Genomic DNA, 19420 nt, shown 5'->3' on the forward strand with positions numbered 1-19420 from the left:
CTTGGCTGTTGTTGGTGTATAGGAATGCTAGTCATTTTTGTACATTGATTTTGTATCCTGAAATTTTGCTAACATCATTTTTCAGCTTAAGGAGCTTTTGGGCCAAGACTATGGGGTTTTCTAGATATAGAATCATGTCGTCTGCAAACAGGAATAGTTTGACTTCCTCTCTTCCTATTTGGATGCCCTTTATTTCTTTGTCTTGCCCGGCTGTTCTGGCTAGGACTTCTAATACTGTGTTGAATAGGAGTGGTGAGAGAGAGCATCCTTGTCTTGCGCCAGTTTTTAAGGAGAATGCTTCCAGCTTTTTCCCAGTCAGTATGATGTTGGCTGTGGGTTTGTCATAGATGGTTATGATTATTTTGAGGTGTGTTCTTTTAATATCTAGTTTATTGGGAGTTTTTAACACAAAGAGGTGTTGAATTCTACTAAAATCATTTTCCACATCTGATGAGATAATCTTATTTTTGTCATTAGTTCTGCTTATATGATGAATTACATCTATTGATATGCACATGTTGAACCAACCTTGCACCACAGGGATGAAGTCTACTTGATCAAGGTGTCTAAGCTTTTTGATGTGCTGCTGGATTCAGTTTGCCAGTATTTTATTGAGGACTTTCACATCGATGTTCATCAAGAATATTGGTTTGCAAATATTTTGTTGAGGATTTTTGCATCAATGTTCACCAAGGATGTTTGGTCAGACTATTTTTTATGTGAGTCCCACCTCTCCTCATTGGGGGCAACCCCACAACCTGGGACTGCAGCCACTACCCCCTCACCCCCATCAGGGTTTTCAGGCTGGTAGCAACTCTACATTTCCCTGGGACAGAGCTCACAGAGGGAGAGGCTGGCTGCCATTTTTTCTGTCTTGAAGCTTCCATTGCTGTAACTTTCAGGTTCTGAAGGGCAAGTAGTGATTAGGATGTAGCATGGATCCCCTGCACAGCACAGCTGACCCACTAGTTCTTTTAGTTGTGATGTCACATTGTCGAGATCTTTCTAACTTTTTGATGTGGATATTTAGTGCTATAAGTTTCCCTCTTAACACTGCCTTAGCTGTGTCCCACAAATTCTGGTATGTTTTATCTTTGTTCTCATTAGTTTCAAAGAACTTCCTGATTTCTGCCTAAACTTCATTATTTGCCCAAAAGTCATGCAGGAGCAGGTTGTTTAATTTCTATGTAATTGTATGGTTTTGAGTGATTTTCTTCTTATTGAACTCTATTTTAATCACATGGTAGTCCGAGAGTGTGGAGTGTAAGGTTTTGTTTTTTTAATTTGCTGAGAATTGTTTTATGTCTGATTGTGTGATCGATTTTAGAGTAGTGCCATGTGCAGTTGAGAAGAATGTATATGTTATTGTTTTGAGGTGGATAGTTTTGTAGATGTCTATCAGATCCATTTTGGTCCAGTGCTGAGTTCAGATCCCAAATGTCTTTGTTAATTTTCTGCCTTGATGATCTGTCTAATACTGTCAGTGGAGTGTTGACTTTTCTCAATATTGTTGTGTAGGAGTCTAAGTCTCTTTGAAGGTCTCTAGAAACTTGTTTTATGAATCTGTGTGCTCCTGTGTTGGGTACATATAGATTTTGTTTAGTTAGGTCTTCTTGTTGAATTAAACCCTTTACCATTATGTAATTCCCTTCTTTGTCTTTTTTTTTTTTTTAAACCTTTCTTAGTTTAAAGTCTGTTTTGTCTGAAATTAGTATTGCAACCTCTGCTTTTTTCTTTTTATTATACTTTAAGTTCTGGGGTACATGTGCAGAATGTGCAGGTTTGTTACATAGGTATATGTGCCATGGTGGTTTGCTGCACCCATCAGCCCATCATCTACATTAGGTATTTCTCCTAATGCTATCCCTCCCCCAGTCCCCCACCCTCCAGCAGGCCCCAGTGTGTGACGTTCCCCTCCCTGTGTCCATGTATTCTCATTGTTCAACTCCCACTTATGAGTGAGATGTGGTGTTTGGTTTTCTGTTCTTCTGTTACTTTGCTGAGAATGATGGTTTCCAGCTTCATCCATGTCCCTGCAAAGGACATGAACTCTTCCTTTTTTATGGCTGCATAGTATTCCATGGTGTTTATGTGCCACATTTTCTTTATACAGTCTATCATTGATGGGCATTTGGCAACCCCTGCTTTTTTGTATTTTCCATTTGCTTGGCAGTTTTTTCTCCTTCCCTTTGTCTTCAGCCTATGGGTGTCATTGCATGTGAGATGGGTCTCTTAAAGACAGCGTACCACTAGGTCTTGCTTCCTCATCCGGCTTGCCACTCTGTGCCTCTTAATTGGGGCATTAAGTCTGTTTACATTCGAGGTTAATATTGAGATGTGTGAATTTGAATCTGTCATCATGTTGTTAGCTGTTTGTCAACTTGTTTGTGTAATTGCTTTATAGTGTCACTGGTCTGTGTACTTCAGTGTGTTTTTGTACTGGCTGGTAATAGTCTTTCCTTTTTATATTTAGTGCTTTTTTCTGGAGCTCTTGTTAGATGGGTCTGGTGGTAACAAACTCCTTCAGCATTTCCTTGTCTGAGAAGGATCTTATTTCTCCTTCATTTATGACATTTAGTTTGGCCCAATATGAAATTCTTGGTTGGAATTTCTTTTCTTTAAGAATGTTGGCTGGGCACAGTGGTTTATGCCTGTAACCCCAGCACTTTGGGAGGCCGAGGTGGGTGGATCACAAGGTCAGGAGATCAAGACCATCCTGGCCAACATGGTGAAATCCCATCTCTACTAAAAATACAAAAATTAGCTGGGTGTGGTGGTGCATGTCTGTAGTCCCAGCTACTCAGGAGGCTGAGGCAGCAGAATTTCTTGAACCTGGGAGGTGGATGTTGCAGTGAGCTGAGATTGCACTACTGCACTCCAGTCTGGTGACAGAGTGAGACTCCATCTAAAAATAAATAAGTAAATAAATAAAAAAATATTAATGTTGAATATAGGCCCCCAGTATCTTATGGCTTGTAGGGTGTCTGCTAAGAGACCCACTGTTAGTCTGATGGGCTTCCCTTTGTAGATGACTTGTCCTTTCTCTCTAGTTGCCTTAACATTTTTTTTTCTTTCATTTCAACCTTGGTGAATCTGATGATTATGTCTTGGGGATGACCTTCTTGTGAAGTATATTTTGAGGTTCTCTACATTTCCTGAATTTGAATTTGGCCTCTCTAGCTAGGAAGGGAAGTTCATGTGGATGATATCCTAAAATATGTTTTCCAAGTTGCTTTCATTATGCTCATCTCTTTCAGGGACACCAGTGAATTGTAGATTCAGTCTTTTTACATACATAATCCCATATTTCTAAGAGGCTTTGTTCATTCTTTTTCATTCTTTTGTCTTTATTCTTGTCTGACTATTGTATTTCAGAAAGTTAATCTTGTAGCTCTGAGATTCTTTCCTCAGCTTGGTCTGTTGTGCTGTTAATACTTGTGATTGCATTATGAAATTCTTGTAGACTGTTGTTCAGCTCTATCAGGTTGGTTATGTTCTTTTCTTTACTGGCTATTTTGTTTGTCAGTCCTGCATCATTTTATTGTGATTCTTAGCTTCCTTAGATTGGATTTCAACATTCTTCTGAATCTCAATGATCTTCATTCCTATCTATATTCTGAATTCTATTTCTGTCATTTCAGCCATTTCAGCCCAGTTAACAACCCTTGCTGGAGAACTGGTGTGATCATTTGGAAGAAAGAAGATGCTCTGGCTTTTCGAGTTATCAGAGTCCTTGTGCTGGTTCTTTCTCATCTTTGTGGGCTGATGTTCCTTCAGTCTTAAAAATTGCTGTTGTTTTGATTTTTTCCTTTTATCCTATTCGATGACCTTGGGAGTTTGATTGTGATATAAAGTGGGTTCAGTCAACTGACTTTGTTACCAGAAGATTCAGGGGCAGTGGAGGCAGGAAGGGGCAAGGCTCAGCTCAGGACTCCTGGATTGCCTGCTGTAACTCCGGGGGACGGGTATCTGGCTCCAGCTTTGTTCTCTGGCTCCTCGAGGTTGGGAACATGCTGCACTGAAGGGACCAAAGTGCTCCCAGACCCCTGGTCACAACACTCCCATGGGTGATGTCAGCCAAAGCACTTTGCAGGACGGTAGCAGTGGGATCCCTCCTCATTCACATGTACCAGCAGCACGGCAGTGGCAGGGTGGTGGGGTACACGCTCATCAGCTGTGGCAGGGTGCTAGCAGGTGCCAGGTTCCTGGCCTTTGTGCAGGCATTCATAGCAGTGGTCACAGCAGTATGACTCAGGGGATTGGGGGATCCCCACCAGCAACTGCGCATGCATTTGCAGTGATGGTGGTGTTAGCATGGGGATGGGACACTAGTGGGTGCAGGACTATATGAACCTTTTGTGTGCATTCATGCTGGTGGCAGTGTCTGCACATGGCTAGGGGTCGGTTTGTGTGTTTTGTGCCTAGTTTTGCACTGGCAGCTCCAGTGCACGGGCAGGGTGCTGGTAGGGCTGGGGTTGGTGAGCTTAGTGTCTGCCAATGCTCTGATGTCAGTGGTGGTGTGGTAGGGGTAGGGGGGATGGAGTACACTCATGCTGCCAGCAGTGGCAAGGCAGGGTGCACGCACACACAGGTGCTGGCAAATTTTATTATTAAAAGCTTTAATTTCCTGCCACTATTCTTTGCTATAAAGTCACTATAATTTTTTTTTTCTGTTTTTATGACATTTCTATCTACCCCACCTTCCTTGTTGAACTCAAGACACAGTGATAGAAGGGCTTCCTTCCTTTTAGAAGGGGAACTTATTTCCTTTCTGAGGTCTGAGCTAAAACTTGATCTGTCCAACTGAAGAGAAATACGAATGGCATGACGCTGCCTTAAGGATATTTTAAACTTCCTTTCTTCCCAAACTTAAGAACTTTGCAGTATAAACACATAGTGATATAAAATAATAAGTACTGTTACGCTAAAGTAAAATTTGCATAAAGTTGGAAAATTTCCATGTTCTGCATAGAGTTAAAACAGTTTTTAATTGAGCACCACCTATCTCAGGGCTTTAATACAATCATTTTTAAAAAGTAAATTTTGGCCAGGCACAGTGGCTGCTGCCTGTAATTGCAGCATTTTGGGAGGATTGCTTGAACCCAGGAGTTTGGGACCAGTCTGGGCTACAGAGCAAGACCCTAGCTCTACAAAAATATATGAAAAATTAGCCAAACATGGTGTTGTGCACCTATAGTCCCAGCTACTGGGGAGGCTGAGGCAGTACAATCACTTGAGCCCAGAAATTTGAGGCTGCAGTGAGCTATGATTGCACCACTGCATTCCAGCCTGGGCAACAGAGCAAGATCCTGTCTCAAAAAAAATTACATTTATTTAAGATGTACAGCATAATGTTATGGGACACATATAGATAATAAAATGACAACTATAGTGATACAAAGTAACATGGCCATTATCTCACTTACTTACTCATTTGTGTGTGTGTGTGTGTGTGTGTGTGGCAAGAACAGCTAAAATGTACTCATTTGGCAAAAATCTAAAATATAGTGCCATTTTATTAACTACAGTCTTCATGTTGTGTATTAGATAGCTAGCCTTGTTCATCCTGATATTATACATCATAAAATATTCCTAAGGATATTAGACTTAATTTTTAACACATATGGTTAAGAAAAAAATAAAATCAATTATAGTTCTTCTGCAATTATAATTGTCCTAGTCCTACATTATTTGGAGTTTCAACAATGTCTAGAGACTCTGTTATCCTACGTATTGCCTAACTGCACCAAGAATATGTTACTGGAAAAGAACTTGGAAGCACCAGAATTTAAAGCCATATAGCTGGGAATCTGGAACAGGAGGATGTAGAGAAAAGGAAGATGTGGAAACAATGCCAGATGGTATCTGTCCTTTCTTTATGTACCGAGGTCTCAGAAACTTTGCTGTCATTAAGTCTCTCATGGTTTTATAATTACTGTTATTCAACTAAATGTGGGCCATCTACTCAAGTCACCAGTGGACCATTCAGAAAATGGAACCTTTGTTGTTGCCTTTTTGTAACTACCTGGTGGCCCTTTACCCTGCTTTAAAATGTAATGTATTTTCTGAAGTGTTATCTGGCACCATTTAATACTTCCAGTAGAAATATGCTAATGTACTTATAAGAGTTTAATGCTGCAATGAAAAGTCCAAGCATGAAATATTCTTTTAGGAAACTCAATTAGTAGGAACTTTTTTTTACATACAGAACTTTTTAAAAGTCATATATTACAAAATAAACTCATTATATCTTACAAGTTATAGCTCTATATTTAAATTGAGAATCACCTCTAGTCTGAAATGTAAACAAACTAGTTGTCACATATATACGCAGAAAATCTGGAGCTATTGGTATTTAATTGATTTAGGCAACAGGTAAGTGGCATATCAAATAAAAAAGATGTGAGTGAATGGAACTTTGTTAACTTCCGCTATAATTAAAGTTCTGAAGGGAGACATTGACCTACTAATTTCACCAAATAACTAATGGCACGTAGACAGATTAAGCCATTGAATGAATAGACACAGTTCTAAACTGAATAAGACCAAGCAATAGTGTCCGGACTTATGACCATTTTGTCTCACTCTCTCCATGTTCCAGTGAAAGGCAGTTTTGCCTTATCCTTCCCTGTGGAGTCAGACATTGCCCCCATTGCACGAATGTTCATCTTCGCCATTTTACCAGATGGAGAAGTTATTGGAGACTCTGAAAAGTTTGAGATTGAAAACTGTCTAGCCAACAAGGTGAGTGATTTAACAGAAAATTAAAAGAACACAAATAAATGATACTGTAGGAGCCATCTATTTTACCCCAGAGAAAGCTGAGTCCAGAAAAGTAAAACGAGTTGCCCAACAGTTCCCAACAAGTTTATGGCAGACCTGAATTTCTAGGCATCTAATACAGTACTTTTTCAATTACACAAAGCTGCTACCAAATAAAATACGATCAGTTTTGTGTTCATGATGCTCTTCTCTGCTGATTCAATTGTGTGAGTATGTAAAATGCTAAGACTCAAAAGTTCCCAAAGCCTGAAGAATAAGTGCAAACACCTAGGATTACCTTATCATGTGTCAGAGATAAAGATGGCCATCTAAAAATCAAACAAGATATCTATCCTTATCCTGCCTCAGTTGTCTCCTTAGGACAAGACTAAGCTACTGAGAAGCTATATTTTGTTAAGAGTCCCCACCTATGTGCTAGTCATGTTTAAAAGAGTGAATAAATTAATGTGTTGCCAAAGTATTAGATAATTTGGATCCTGTCTAAATAGCATCACTTTTGGTCACTGGAGTAGGTAAGCTTGTTATAAAATTAATACTTACAAACATAAGGGAAGTCATGTACCTTTTAACAGATCTAACTATTTATGTCTCTAGAGTTGTTGGGATCTGTGATTGGGGTAATAAGTGATTTACGAATTATTTTCTATTTTTAAAGTGAAGGAAACATATAAAAATAGGTTTCTGACTGACATCACCAACATAGTCATATGAATTGAATATAAGGGTGACTTAGGAGATGCAGGTGACTGCAAGATCACAGAAGTAGGGAAAACGCTAATTGACATTCCCTTCATTTCCCACAGGTGGATTTGAGCTTCAGCCCAGCACAAAGTCCCCCAGCCTCACACGCCCACCTGCGAGTAGGAGCTGCTCCGCAGTCCCTCTGTGCCCTTCGTGCTGTGGACCAAAGCATGCTGCTCATGAAGCCTGAGGCTGAGCTCTCCGCGTCCTCAGTGAGTTTCCAGCAGCCTTGGGGACCCGGAAGGGCCGTTCCAGAGGCTCAGAGCAGGAAGCCTCTGTTGAGAGTAAAATGTAACAGTAAAAATACCTCCCACTTGCCGAGTACTTGACAGTTTCTCAAGCTGTCTCATATAGGTTTTCTCGCTTAATCTGCCCAACATTCCGGAGAGTAATAGTCCCATTTTAAGATGAGAAAAGAGGATTCAGAATAGTTGAGAGATTTGTTCAAGATAAGTGGCATAAGCTGAGATGTGATTCTGAAATTCTGAATCTGCCTGCAAGTATAATTCCTTCTATGACACAGCTTCTATTTCTGTAAAGAATCAAGTCTTAACCTCAGTTATTAATGTCTTACAGTGATCTTCATGAAAGCTATATTTTAAGATTCCCCACTTATGTGATAGTCGTGTTTAAAAGAGTGTTGCCCAAGTAATAGATAATTTGGATCCTGTGTAAATAGAATCACTTTTGGTCACTGAAGTAGGTAAGCTTGTTATAAAATTAATGCCTGCAAACATAAGGGAAGTCATGTACCTTTTAACAGATCTAACTATTTATGTCTGTAGAGTTGTTGGCATCTGTGAAAGTGGTAATCAGTGATTTACAAATTATTGTCTACTTTTAGAAAATGACATACTACACCTTTGTTAGCAATGTTGATTCACAGACTAAAATTTTAATTCTCTGCTCTTTACTATAGTTGTATTAATTCATGGGGGTAACATTTGGCATGTTGTGATAATTTATTATTATTATTATTATTATTATTATTATTATTATTATTATTTCAAGCTTACTACATGCTAGATCTGTTGTAGAAGCTGGGAAAACAGAAGGAAACGTATCACAGTCCTTGTCCTTAGAGAGAGGCGATTAAAAAAGGCTATAGGTGGCTCAGCAAAATAAAAGGTGAACATTTGTTAATTATTGCCATTTGGAGAAAATACTGTCTAGTATGGGGTTTTTGAAGAACAATTATCAGAAGGAAGGGAAAAGTTCAGAAACTACTTGTCTAACCTATTTAAAACTAGATTACTCATATTTGGAATTTTTAACATAACGCAAGAAAAAATAATATTATGATTTGATCATTGATAAAAAGTTATGAGAAATTTGATAGCTTTAACTGCCTCATGAATCACCATTTAAAAGGGTCAATTGACTTATGTATTTGGGAGGTATTATTACCTTTCAATGTTGCTTGGTAAATTAGTAATACGAAAGTTTCTTTTGTTTGTTCTAGTTTCTACTTCATGTCTATTAAAATGTTAAACTCTGAGATAACTATATCCAAGACCCTTGTCCTACTTTTAATTATCAAAATGAACATTCTTCAGGTTGGAGCATATCCACTAGTGCCCCCCGATCTGCAGGGGTGTGTCTCAAGACCTCCAGTGGATGTCTGAAACTGTGGATAGCACTGAACCCAATGGCCATCAGTCGGAATACGTTTATGTTCCTGTCTTCCACCCACAAATTTAATGCCTTTTCCATCTTAAGGAAGCACTTACCACGTACTGTAGCCATAATTTTTGTAGTTTGAGATGTCACAGCAAAACAAGCATGATTTTCTTTTTCCTTCTTCACAGTTTCATGGATAGAAGATTCATTCTTACCGTAGATCTTAGCAACCTCAGCATACATCATTTTTTATTTCCTTATCAAGTGGAAGAACCGTTCACCTTTTCGCCTAAAGGAAGCACCTTAATGGCTTCTCTTTCACCTCCGAATTGCCAGCCTCGGTACTCTGGTGCATTGGGGCCATGATAAAGTAAAATAAGGGTGACTTGAACACAAGCACTGTGATACTGTGACAACCTTGTAACAGGATTCTAGGTGACTAAGGGGCAGGGAGTGGCTACAGTATGGATCCACTGGAAAAACGGAGGATTCATGTCCCGAGCAGGATGAAGCAGGAAAGTGTGAGAGTTCATCATGTTGCTCAGAATGGCAGCAATTTAAAACTTATGAATCGTTTATTTCTGAATTTTCCGTTTAACATTTTTGGATCACAGTTGACCACAGATAATGGAAATCTTGGAAACCAAAACCGCAGATCGGGGAGATTGCTGTAATCAAAATTTTTCTTGATCTTGATTTGTATTTGATATATATTTGATATATCTCCTCATAGCATAATAATTATTATGCAAGAGACAATGACTATATTTCTGTATTTTAGTTAGAGGAAACAACATCAAGAAGTTAACCTGATACAAGAAAACTATCTCTCTGAGTGCTTTCTTTGGAAATATGCCTATTATTTTTACACTCTGTATTTATGGCAGTCTATTCTAAGCTATTAATTTCAGCAGGTAGTACAGGAATTTAGTCTACCTCTGAAAAGTTTATGTCTGTCTTATTCTGTTTAGTCATATACATTTAACAGTCACTTCAGTAAGATTTGGTAAACTTGGAGTGTTGTGGAAGTGAGAAGGAATTATGAACGTAACTGAAGATTTCAGATGATAAATTATAGAAACCTTTAAGCTCAGTTGCTTTGAATAATAATAGAAATCATTAGTTCACCTAATATAAATAATACATGTTCATTTATGTACCTACTTAATTCTACTCAAAAACAAAGGTAAATACATAAAGAAGTAGAAAGGGTGTTTGTGTTAGCTACCTACTGCTGCATAACAATTTTCTTCAAAACCTAGTGGCTTAAAACAATAAACATTTATTATCACATGTGGTTTCTGTGAGTCAGGAATTCAGAGCAGCTTAGCCAGGTGGGTCTAGCTTGTGACCTGTCGTGATTGTGATTAACATGGTGGCCAAAGCTGCAGTCACCTGACAGCCTGACAGAGGTTGGAAGATCTGCTTCCAAGACAGGTTTCTCGAACGCTATCAGCAGGAGGCCTCGGTTCCTCACCACACAGAGGTCCTAGGGCTGCTGGTGTCCCCATAATGTGGCAACAGTTCTCCAGAGCATGTGATCCAAGAGAGCTAATGTGTTCCAAAGAGTGCTAAAGTTGCAATATCTTTTATGACCTAGGCCTGAAAGTCATGTCCCCTCATTTCCACAATATCCCATTGGCTATAGAGGTCAACCCTGTTCATTGTGGGACAAACAATGTTAGGGCGTGAATACCAGGAGGCAGAGACTGTTGTGGGCAATTCTGGAAGCTATCTCCACAGCCTGACCTCTGATCCCCAGAAATACATGCGCTCTCACATGTAAAATATACTCGATCCTCTCTCTGAGGTCCCTAAAATTCTCATCGTAAAATAGGAACAGCTCAAAGGCTAAATATCATTTAAATCAGGTCCAAGTACAGATAATGCCTCTCAGGTGTGATTCCTCAGGTCCAATACCTCTAGATACAAAGACATTGAACCAAAGTGTACTCAAGTTATTTGGCCCCACACACTCAACATACAATGGAGGAACTGGCATAGAATAGTCACTATTGACACTCCTGTTCAAAAAGGAGGAAACAAGAGGCACTCAGGGGTTACTGGTCCATAATTACTCCAGATTAAGCCAGGCAAATGGAAGTTCTCTGATTAAGATTCAATCTTACATCAGTCCAGGGATAAATATTCAGGCCTCTGGCCCTGCCCTGTGGGTTCTTGATTCTGTTGAGTCATCCATTTTCCATAAAAAGTACCCTGCATAGACATTGGTCTATCCAATATAATGATACAAGTTCACTCATGTGCCTATGTGGTTCTTCTATTTTTATTTTGAATATGCACTGTGTTTTATTTATTTATTTCTTCAACTTTTATTTTAACTTCAGAGGTACAAGTGCAGGATGTGAAGGGTTGTCACATAGGTAAACATGTGCCATGGTGATTTGCTGCACAGATCAACCCATCACCTAGATATTAAGCCCAGCATCTATTAGCTATTCTTCTTGATACTCTCCCTCCCCACACCCTACCCTCTAATAGGCCCCAGTGAGTGTTGTTCTCCCCCATGTGTTCTCATCATTCAGCTCCCACTGATAAGTGAGAACATGTAGTGTTTAGTTTTCTGTTCCTGTGTTAGCTTGCTGAGGATAATGGTTTTCAGGTCTATCCATGTCCCTGCAAAGGACATGAACTCATCCTTTTTATGGCTGCATAGTATTCCATTGTGTGTATGTACCACATTTTCTTTGTCCAGTCTATCATTGATGGGCATTTAGACTGATTCCATGTCTTTGCTATTGTGAATAGTGCTGCAGTGAACATATGCATGCGTTTATCTTTATAACAGAATAATTTATATTCCTTTGGGTATACACCCAGTAATGGGATTGCTGAGTCAAATGGTATTTTTGCCTCTGGGTCTTTGAGAAATCACCACACTTTCTTCCACAATGGTTGAACTAATTCACACTCCCACCGACAGTAAAAAAGCATTCCTTTTTCTCTGCAACCTCACTGTTGTTTTTGACTTGTTAAATAGCAGCCATTCTGACTGGTGTGAGATGGTATCTCATTGTGGTTTTGATTTGCATTTCTCTAATGATTAGAGGTGTTGAGCTTTTTTCATATGTTTGTTGGCTGCATGTGTGTTTTCTTTTGAGAACTGTCTGTTCATGTCCTTTGCCCACTTTTTAATGGGTTTTTATTTCTTGTAAGTTTGTTTAAGTTACTTGTAGACTCTGGATATTAGGCCTTTCTCAGGTGGGTAGATTGGGAAAATTTTCTCCCATTCTTTAAGTTGTGTGTTCACTCTAATGATAGTTCCTTTTGCTGTGCAGAAGCTCTTTAATTTAATTATATCCCATTTGTCAGTTTTTGCTTTTGTTGAAGTTGCTTTTGGCATTTTCATAGTGAAATCTTTGTCTGTGCCTATCTCCTGAATGGTATTGCCTAGATTTTCTTCAAGGGTCTTTATAGTTTTGGGTTTCACATTTAAGTATTTAATTCATCTTGAGTTAATTTTTGTATATGGTGTAAGGAAGGGGTCCAGTTTCAATTTTCTGCATATAACTAGCCAGCATTCCCAGCACCATTTATTAAATAGGGAGGACTTTCCCCATTGCTTGTTTTTGTCAAGTTTGTCAAAGATCAGATGGTTGTAGGTTTGCGGTTTTATTTCGGAGTTCTCTATTCTGTGCCATTGGTCTATGTGTCTGTTCTTATACCAGTACCATGCTGTTTTGGTTACTGTAACCTTGTAGTAAAGTTTGAAGTCAGGTAACATGATGCCTCCAGTTTTGCTCTTCTTGCTTAGAATTGTCTTGGCAATTCAGGCTCTTTTTTGCTTCCATATGAATTTTAAAATAGATTTTTCTAATTCTGTGAAGAATGTCAATGGTAGTTTAATGGGAATAACATTGAATCTATAAGATACTTTGGGCAGTAGAGCCATTGTCATTACATTGATTCTTCCTATGCATGAAGATGGAATGTTTCTCCATTTTCTGTGTCCTCTCTGATATCCCTGAGCAGTGGCTTGTAGCTCTTGAAGAGGTCCTTCACTTCCCTTGTTAGCTGTATTCCTAGGTATTTTATTCTTTCTGTAGCAATTGTGAATGGGAGTTCATTCATGATTTGGATCTCTGCTTGCCTGTTGTTGGTGTATAGAAATGCTTGTGATTTTTGCACATGGATTTTGTATCTTGAGACTTTGCTGAAGTTGCTTATCAGCTTAAGAATCTTTTGGGCTGAGATAATGGGGTTTTCTAGATATAAAATCACGTCATCTGCAAATAAAGATAACTTGACTTTCTCTCTTGCTATTCAAATACACTTTATTTATTTCTCTTGCCTGATTGCCCTGGCCAGAAATTCCAACATTATGTTGAATGGGAGTGGTGACAGAGGGCATCCCTGTCTTGTGCCAGTTTTCAAGGGGAATGCTCCCAGATTTTGCCCATTCAGTATGATATTGGGTGTGTGTTTGTCATGTATGTCTCTTATGAAGTATGTTCCTTCAATACCTAGTTTATTGAGAGTTTTTAACATAAAGGGATGTTGATTTTATCAAAGGTCCTTTCTGCATCTATTGAGATAATCAGGTGGTTTTTGTCTTTAGTTCTGTTTATGTAATGAATCGCATTTATTGATTTGTGTATGTTGAGCCAAGCTTGCATCCCAGGGATGACGCCTACTTGGTTGTGGTGAATAAGCTTTTTGATGTGCTGCTGGATTTGGTCTGCAAGTATTTTGTTGAGGATTTTTGCATCGAAGTTCATCAGAGATATTGGCCTGAAGCTTTATTTTTCTGTTGTAACTCTGCCAGGTTTTGGTATCAAAATGATGGTGGCCTCATAGAATGAGTTAGGGAGGAGTCCTTCCTTTTCAATTTTAGGAATAGTTTTAGTAGAAATTGTACCAGCTCTTCTTTGTGCCTGTGGTAGAATTCAGCTGTGAATCCATCTGGTCCTGGGCTTTTTTTGGTTGTTAGATTGTTTATTACTGCCTCAATTTCAGAACTCATTATTGGTCTATTCAAATATTTAATTTCTTCCTGGTTCAGTCTCCAGAGGGTGTATGTGTCCAGTAATTTATCCATTTCTTCTAGATTTTCTAGTTTATGTACACAGAGGTGTTTATAGTATTCGCTAATGGTCGTTTGCATTTCTGTGAGGTCAGCAGTGATATCCCCTTATCATTTCTGATTGTGTCTACTTGATTCTTCTCTTTTTTTCTTCTCTGTTAGTCTAGCTGTCAGTCTATTTTATTAACTTTTTTTCAAAAAACCAGCTCCTGGATTCATTGTTTTTTTAAGAGGGTTTTTCATGTCTCTATCTCCTTTAGCTCAGCTCTGATCTTTGCTATTTCTTGTCTTCTGCTAGCTTTGGGGTTTGTATGCTCTTGGTTCTACAGTCCTTTTAGTTGAGATGTTAGGTTGTTGACTCGAGATCTTTCTAGCTTTTGGATGCAGACATTTACTGCTATAAATTTCCCACTTAACATTGTTTTAGCTGCATCCCAGGGATTGCAGTACATTGTCTCTTTGTTCTCATTAGTTTCAAATAACTTCTTGATTTCTGCCTTAATTTCATCGTTTACCCAAGAGTCATTCAGGAGCAGTTTATTCAATTTCCATGTAGTTGTGTGGTTTTGAGTGAATTTCTCAATCTTGAGTTCTAATTTGATTGCACTGTTGTCTGAAAGACTGTTATGATTTCAGTTCTTGTGCATTTGCTGAGGAGTGTTTTACTTCCAATTATGTGATCAATTTTAGAGTAAATGCCATGTGGCAATGAGAAGAATTTATATGCTGTTGAATTTTGGTGGAGAGTTCTGTAGATCTCTATCAGGTCCACTTGATCCAGAGCTGAGTTCAGGTCCTAAATATCTTTGTTAATTTTCTGTCTTAATCATCCATCTAATATTGTCAGTGGTGTGTTAAAGTCTCTCGCTATCATTGTGTGGGAGTCTAAGTCTCTTTGTAGGTGTATAAGAACTTTATGAATCTGGGTGCTTCTATATTGGGTGCATATATATTTAGGATAGTTAGGTCTTCTTGTTGAATTGAACCCTTTACCATTATATAATACCCTTCTTTGTTTGTTTGTTTGTTTGATCTTTGTTGGTTTAAAGTCTGTTTTGTCAGAAACTAGGATTGCTTTTTTCTGTTTTCCATTTGCTTGGTAAATTTTCCTCCATCCCTTTATTTTGAGCTTGTGTCTCTCCTTGCATGTGAGATGAATCTCTTGAAGACAGCATACTGATGATGGGTCTTGGCTCTTTATTCAGCTTGCCATTCTGTGTCTTTTAACTGGGGCATTAGCCCACTTACATTTGAGGTTAGTATTTTTATGTGTGAATTAGATCCTGTCAACATGATGCTTTTTTCCAGACTTGTTTATGTGGTTGCTTCACCGTGTTCTGGCCTGTGTACTTCAGTGTGTTTTTGTAGTGGCTGGTAATGGTCTTTCTTTTCCCAATGTAGTGCTTTCTTCAGGAGCTCTTGCAAGGCAGGCATTGTGGTGATAAATTTCCTAACCATTCACTTGTTTGAAAAGAATCTTATTTCTCCTTTGCTTATGAAGCTTAGTTTGGCCAGGTATAAAATTCTGGGTTGGAAATTATTTTCTTTTAGAATGCTGAATACTGGCCCCCAATTTCTTCTGGCTTGCATGGTTTTGGTGGAGAGGTCCACTGTTAGTATATGTTTCCTTTTGTAGGTGACCTGGCCTTTCTCTCTAGCTGCCCTTAACATGTTTTCTTTCATTTTGACATTGGAGAATCTGATGATTTTGTGTCTTTGGGTTGATCTTCTTGTGGAGTATCTTACTGGCCTTCTCTACATTTCCTGAATTTGAATGTTGGCCTATCTTGCGAGGTTGGGAAAGGTTCTCCTGGATGATATCCTGAATTATGTTTTCCAACTTGGTTCCATTCTCCTGTCTCTTTCAAGGATCCCAATTAGTCGTAGGCTTTGGTCTTTTTACATAATCCCATATTTCTCAGAGGTTTCGTTCATTTCTTTTCATTCTTTCTTCTCTACTCTAGTCTGCCTGTCTTATTTCAGATAGATAATCTTCAGGCTCTGATATTCTTTCCTCCTCTTGGTCTATCCTGCTAAGGATACTTGCACTTGCATTCTGAAGTTGCCTTGTGATGTGGTTTTCAGCTCCATCAGTAGGTTATGTTCCTCTCTAAACTGGCTGTTCTGGCTACCAGCTCCTGTATTGTTTTATCAGGATTCTTAGCTTCTTTTCATTGGGTTACAGCTCAGCAAAGTTTATTATTATCCACTTTCTGAGGCCTACTTCTGTCAATTCAACCATCTTAGCCTCAGCCCAGTTCTGTGCCCTTGCTGGTGAGGTGTCACAGTCATTTGGAAGAGAAGAGGTACTCTGGCATTTGGAGTTTTCATTGTTTTTGAATTAATCCTTTCTCATTTTTGTGAGCTTATCTACCTTTAATCCTTGAGGTTGCTGCCTTTTGAATTAGATTTTTGTTGGGTCTTTTTTGTTGATGCTGTTGTTTTCTGCTTGTTTTTCTTTTAACAGTCAAGCCACTCTATCATGGGGCTGCTGAGGTTTGCTGGGGGTCCACTCCAGACCCCAGTTGCTTTGGTTTCTCCCATACCTGGAGGTATCACCAGCGAAGGCCACAAAACAGCAAAGATGGCAGCCTGTGCCTTCCTCTAGAAGCTCCATCCTGGGGGGTACTAACCTGTTGCCAGCCCACATGCAACTGTTGGGGGTGACTGGAGACCCTTATTGGGAGGTCTCACCCAGTCAAGAGGAATGGGATCAGGGACCTGCTCAAAGAAGCAGACTGGCTGCTTTTTGGTAGAGCAGGTGGGCTGCATTGGGTGGGATCCTTCCTTGTCTGGATCACCTGTATTCTCCAAAGCCAGCAGGTTGAAGTGGCAGAGTCAACCGAACTGCAGAGATGGCAGACACCCCTGCCCCCCAGGAGCTCGGTCCCCGGGAGAGATCAAAGCTCTGTCTTTAGAACCCTGCCTGGAGTACCTGAAGCCCCCACAGAAAGGTCCCACTCGGTGAGGAGGAATGGATCAGGGTCCTACTTAAAGAAGCAGTCTGATCACAATCTGGCAAGGTAGCTGTGCTGCATCGTGGGGGACCCTTCCTCATCCAGACCATCTGTATTCCCCAAGCCTGCAGGCTGGAGTGGCTGAGTCCTCAGAACCACAGAGATGGCAGCCACCTCTCCCCCAGGAACTCAGGTCCATCTCAGGTGGACTCCAACCCACTGCCATTGGCTGGCTGGGATTCCAAGACAGTGAGTCTTAACCTGTGAGGTGCTGTGGAAGTGGGGTCCACAGGATGATGCTCTTTGGCTTTCTGAATTCAGCCCCCTTCCTAGGGACATGTACAAACAGATTTCCTGCCTTTCCAGGGATCCCAGGGCCGGAGTACTTAAAACTCCTGGGTCTCTGTGTGCCTAAGTGGCTGCTCTGCCAAGACTCCACATAGATTTGTGTATCAGACCCAAGGCCCTGATGGCATGGGTTCACAAGGGTATCTCCTGATCCACGGGTTGCAAAGATCCATGGGAGAAGTGTGATTTCCCAGGCGAGGTTGCACAATCACTCCTTCCGTTGCCCTCCCCCACCTTCACCCCTGCTGCTTTTCATTGTTCTCTGTGGCTCAAGTTGCTTGCCTAGTCGGTCTCAATGTGAGAACCTGGGTATTTCAGTTGAAGGTGCTGAATTTAATATCCCTTTTTCATTCCACTCCGTAAGTGCTGCAGACCACAGCTGCTTCTAATTGGCCATCTATATGATTTTCTATCTGAGAATAAGCCCGAGTAGACGTAAATGTTTAACAGGTGGCAATAATAATTTGTAGCTAAATTCCTCAGGGCATTAAGTATTAATTAAACACAGATGCAAGTTAGGTCTTCTTCCTATATTTAGTCTATTTTTACCTGTAGACTCTACAATGAAGTTTTAATTAATCCTTCATAACTTAAGGTTTTATTAATCTTTGGAAGCATTTTCCCAAGTAGGTTTTATTTCTTTATAACAAAACAACACTGTTAAATATAAGGAAAATCTTCAACTTATCTCTAAGGTACCAACTACATGAACACACTCAAGAAAAGATTGGTGATAATTATTTTATTTCTCTCAGTTCATTCTATTTCAAAAGAAAAGTAAGTAACAGTTCTGCCTTTGATCTCTCCACTGCTACAGGTATATAATCTGCTAACTGTGAAGGATCTCACCAATTTTCCTGACAATGTGGACCATCAGGAGGAAGAACAAGGACACTGTCCCCATCCTTTCTTCATTCGTAATGGAGCCTTCTATGTTCCCTTATCAAGTAATGATGAAGCAGATATTTACAGCTTTCTCAAGGTAAAATTCTCACTACTTATTAACATGCTGGCTTGTGATTTTTTGAATGTTAATAAAACTCTGTATCTATTCATAATCTTAGTAATTATGTAGACTTGCCTCTCCATTTTTCAGCAGAGAAAAATGAAGCCAATAAAAAGGTTAAAGTCTCTGTCAGGATCACATAGAAGCTCAGTTTGTGAGTCAGGGCTAGATCTAACCTCTGCCTATTCATCCAGATACTTTTTAGTTATATTTAGGGTTTTCTTGCAAACTAAAAAATAATAAATAAAGAATAAAATCTTAATAACCCGTAAGTTTTGTAATTTAACTACTCTATATTTACTGTCAAGTGTTTTGCCATAGAATTAATATAAGGTTACTGGAATTACGTAGGGCAGTCTCTAAGGATAGTATGTTTTATATATTCTAATCAAGCTTACAAGTTGATTGAATTATTATTTTTTTCCAGGGGATGGGATTGAAGGTGTTCACTAACTCAAAAATCCGAAAACCAAAGTCGTGTTCAGTCATCCCCCCCATGTCTGCAGGAGTAATAGGTCAAGGATACTATGGAGGTAAAATTTGCTTTTAATTTTATTTCATGTCCAACAATATTACTATGCCAAAAATGCTAAAATGAAATAATGTAGCCCTATTTCCATTTTATACACACAAAGAAACCAAGATTCAAATTAATTGTTTCTTGCTGAGGTGACTTAGCTGGTGATAGCCAGAATTGATCAGGGATTATTTTTTAGATACATCAGATACTTCAGGGCAAAAAATCAGATAAAATACAAGATTCTGATGTACCATAAGAGAGGGAAAATGCTGACAACGGAAGGAGAGAATAATTCTGATTATGGAAACAGGAAAGACATTCATAGGGATGCTGTATTTTGAAAAGCATAAAGAAGGACAAAGGGCTTCACTGGTGACAAGAAACAACGTGAACATCACAGA

The 19420-nt window shown here is 39.3% G+C and overlaps 1 protein-coding gene across 2 annotated transcripts in view; it reads left to right on the plus strand.

Annotated features, from left to right (window-relative positions):
- The window catches only part of LOC100998199 (pregnancy zone protein), a 47696-nt gene that overhangs the window by 7958 nt on the left and 20318 nt on the right, over nt 1-19420 (plus strand). For both annotated transcript variants that reach the window (XM_031661233.1, XM_031661234.1), the window contains exons 7-10: nt 6602-6744; nt 7587-7736; nt 18311-18475; nt 18927-19032. In XM_031661233.1, the coding sequence (XP_031517093.1) occupies nt 6602-6744; nt 7587-7736; nt 18311-18475; nt 18927-19032 (564 nt within the window). The remainder of the gene's footprint in view (nt 1-6601; nt 6745-7586; nt 7737-18310; nt 18476-18926; nt 19033-19420) is intronic.

The sequence above is a fragment of the Papio anubis genome, unplaced genomic scaffold (assembly GCF_008728515.1).
Source record: "Papio anubis isolate 15944 unplaced genomic scaffold, Panubis1.0 scaffold113, whole genome shotgun sequence".
NCBI classification, from domain to species: domain Eukaryota; kingdom Metazoa; phylum Chordata; class Mammalia; order Primates; family Cercopithecidae; genus Papio; species Papio anubis.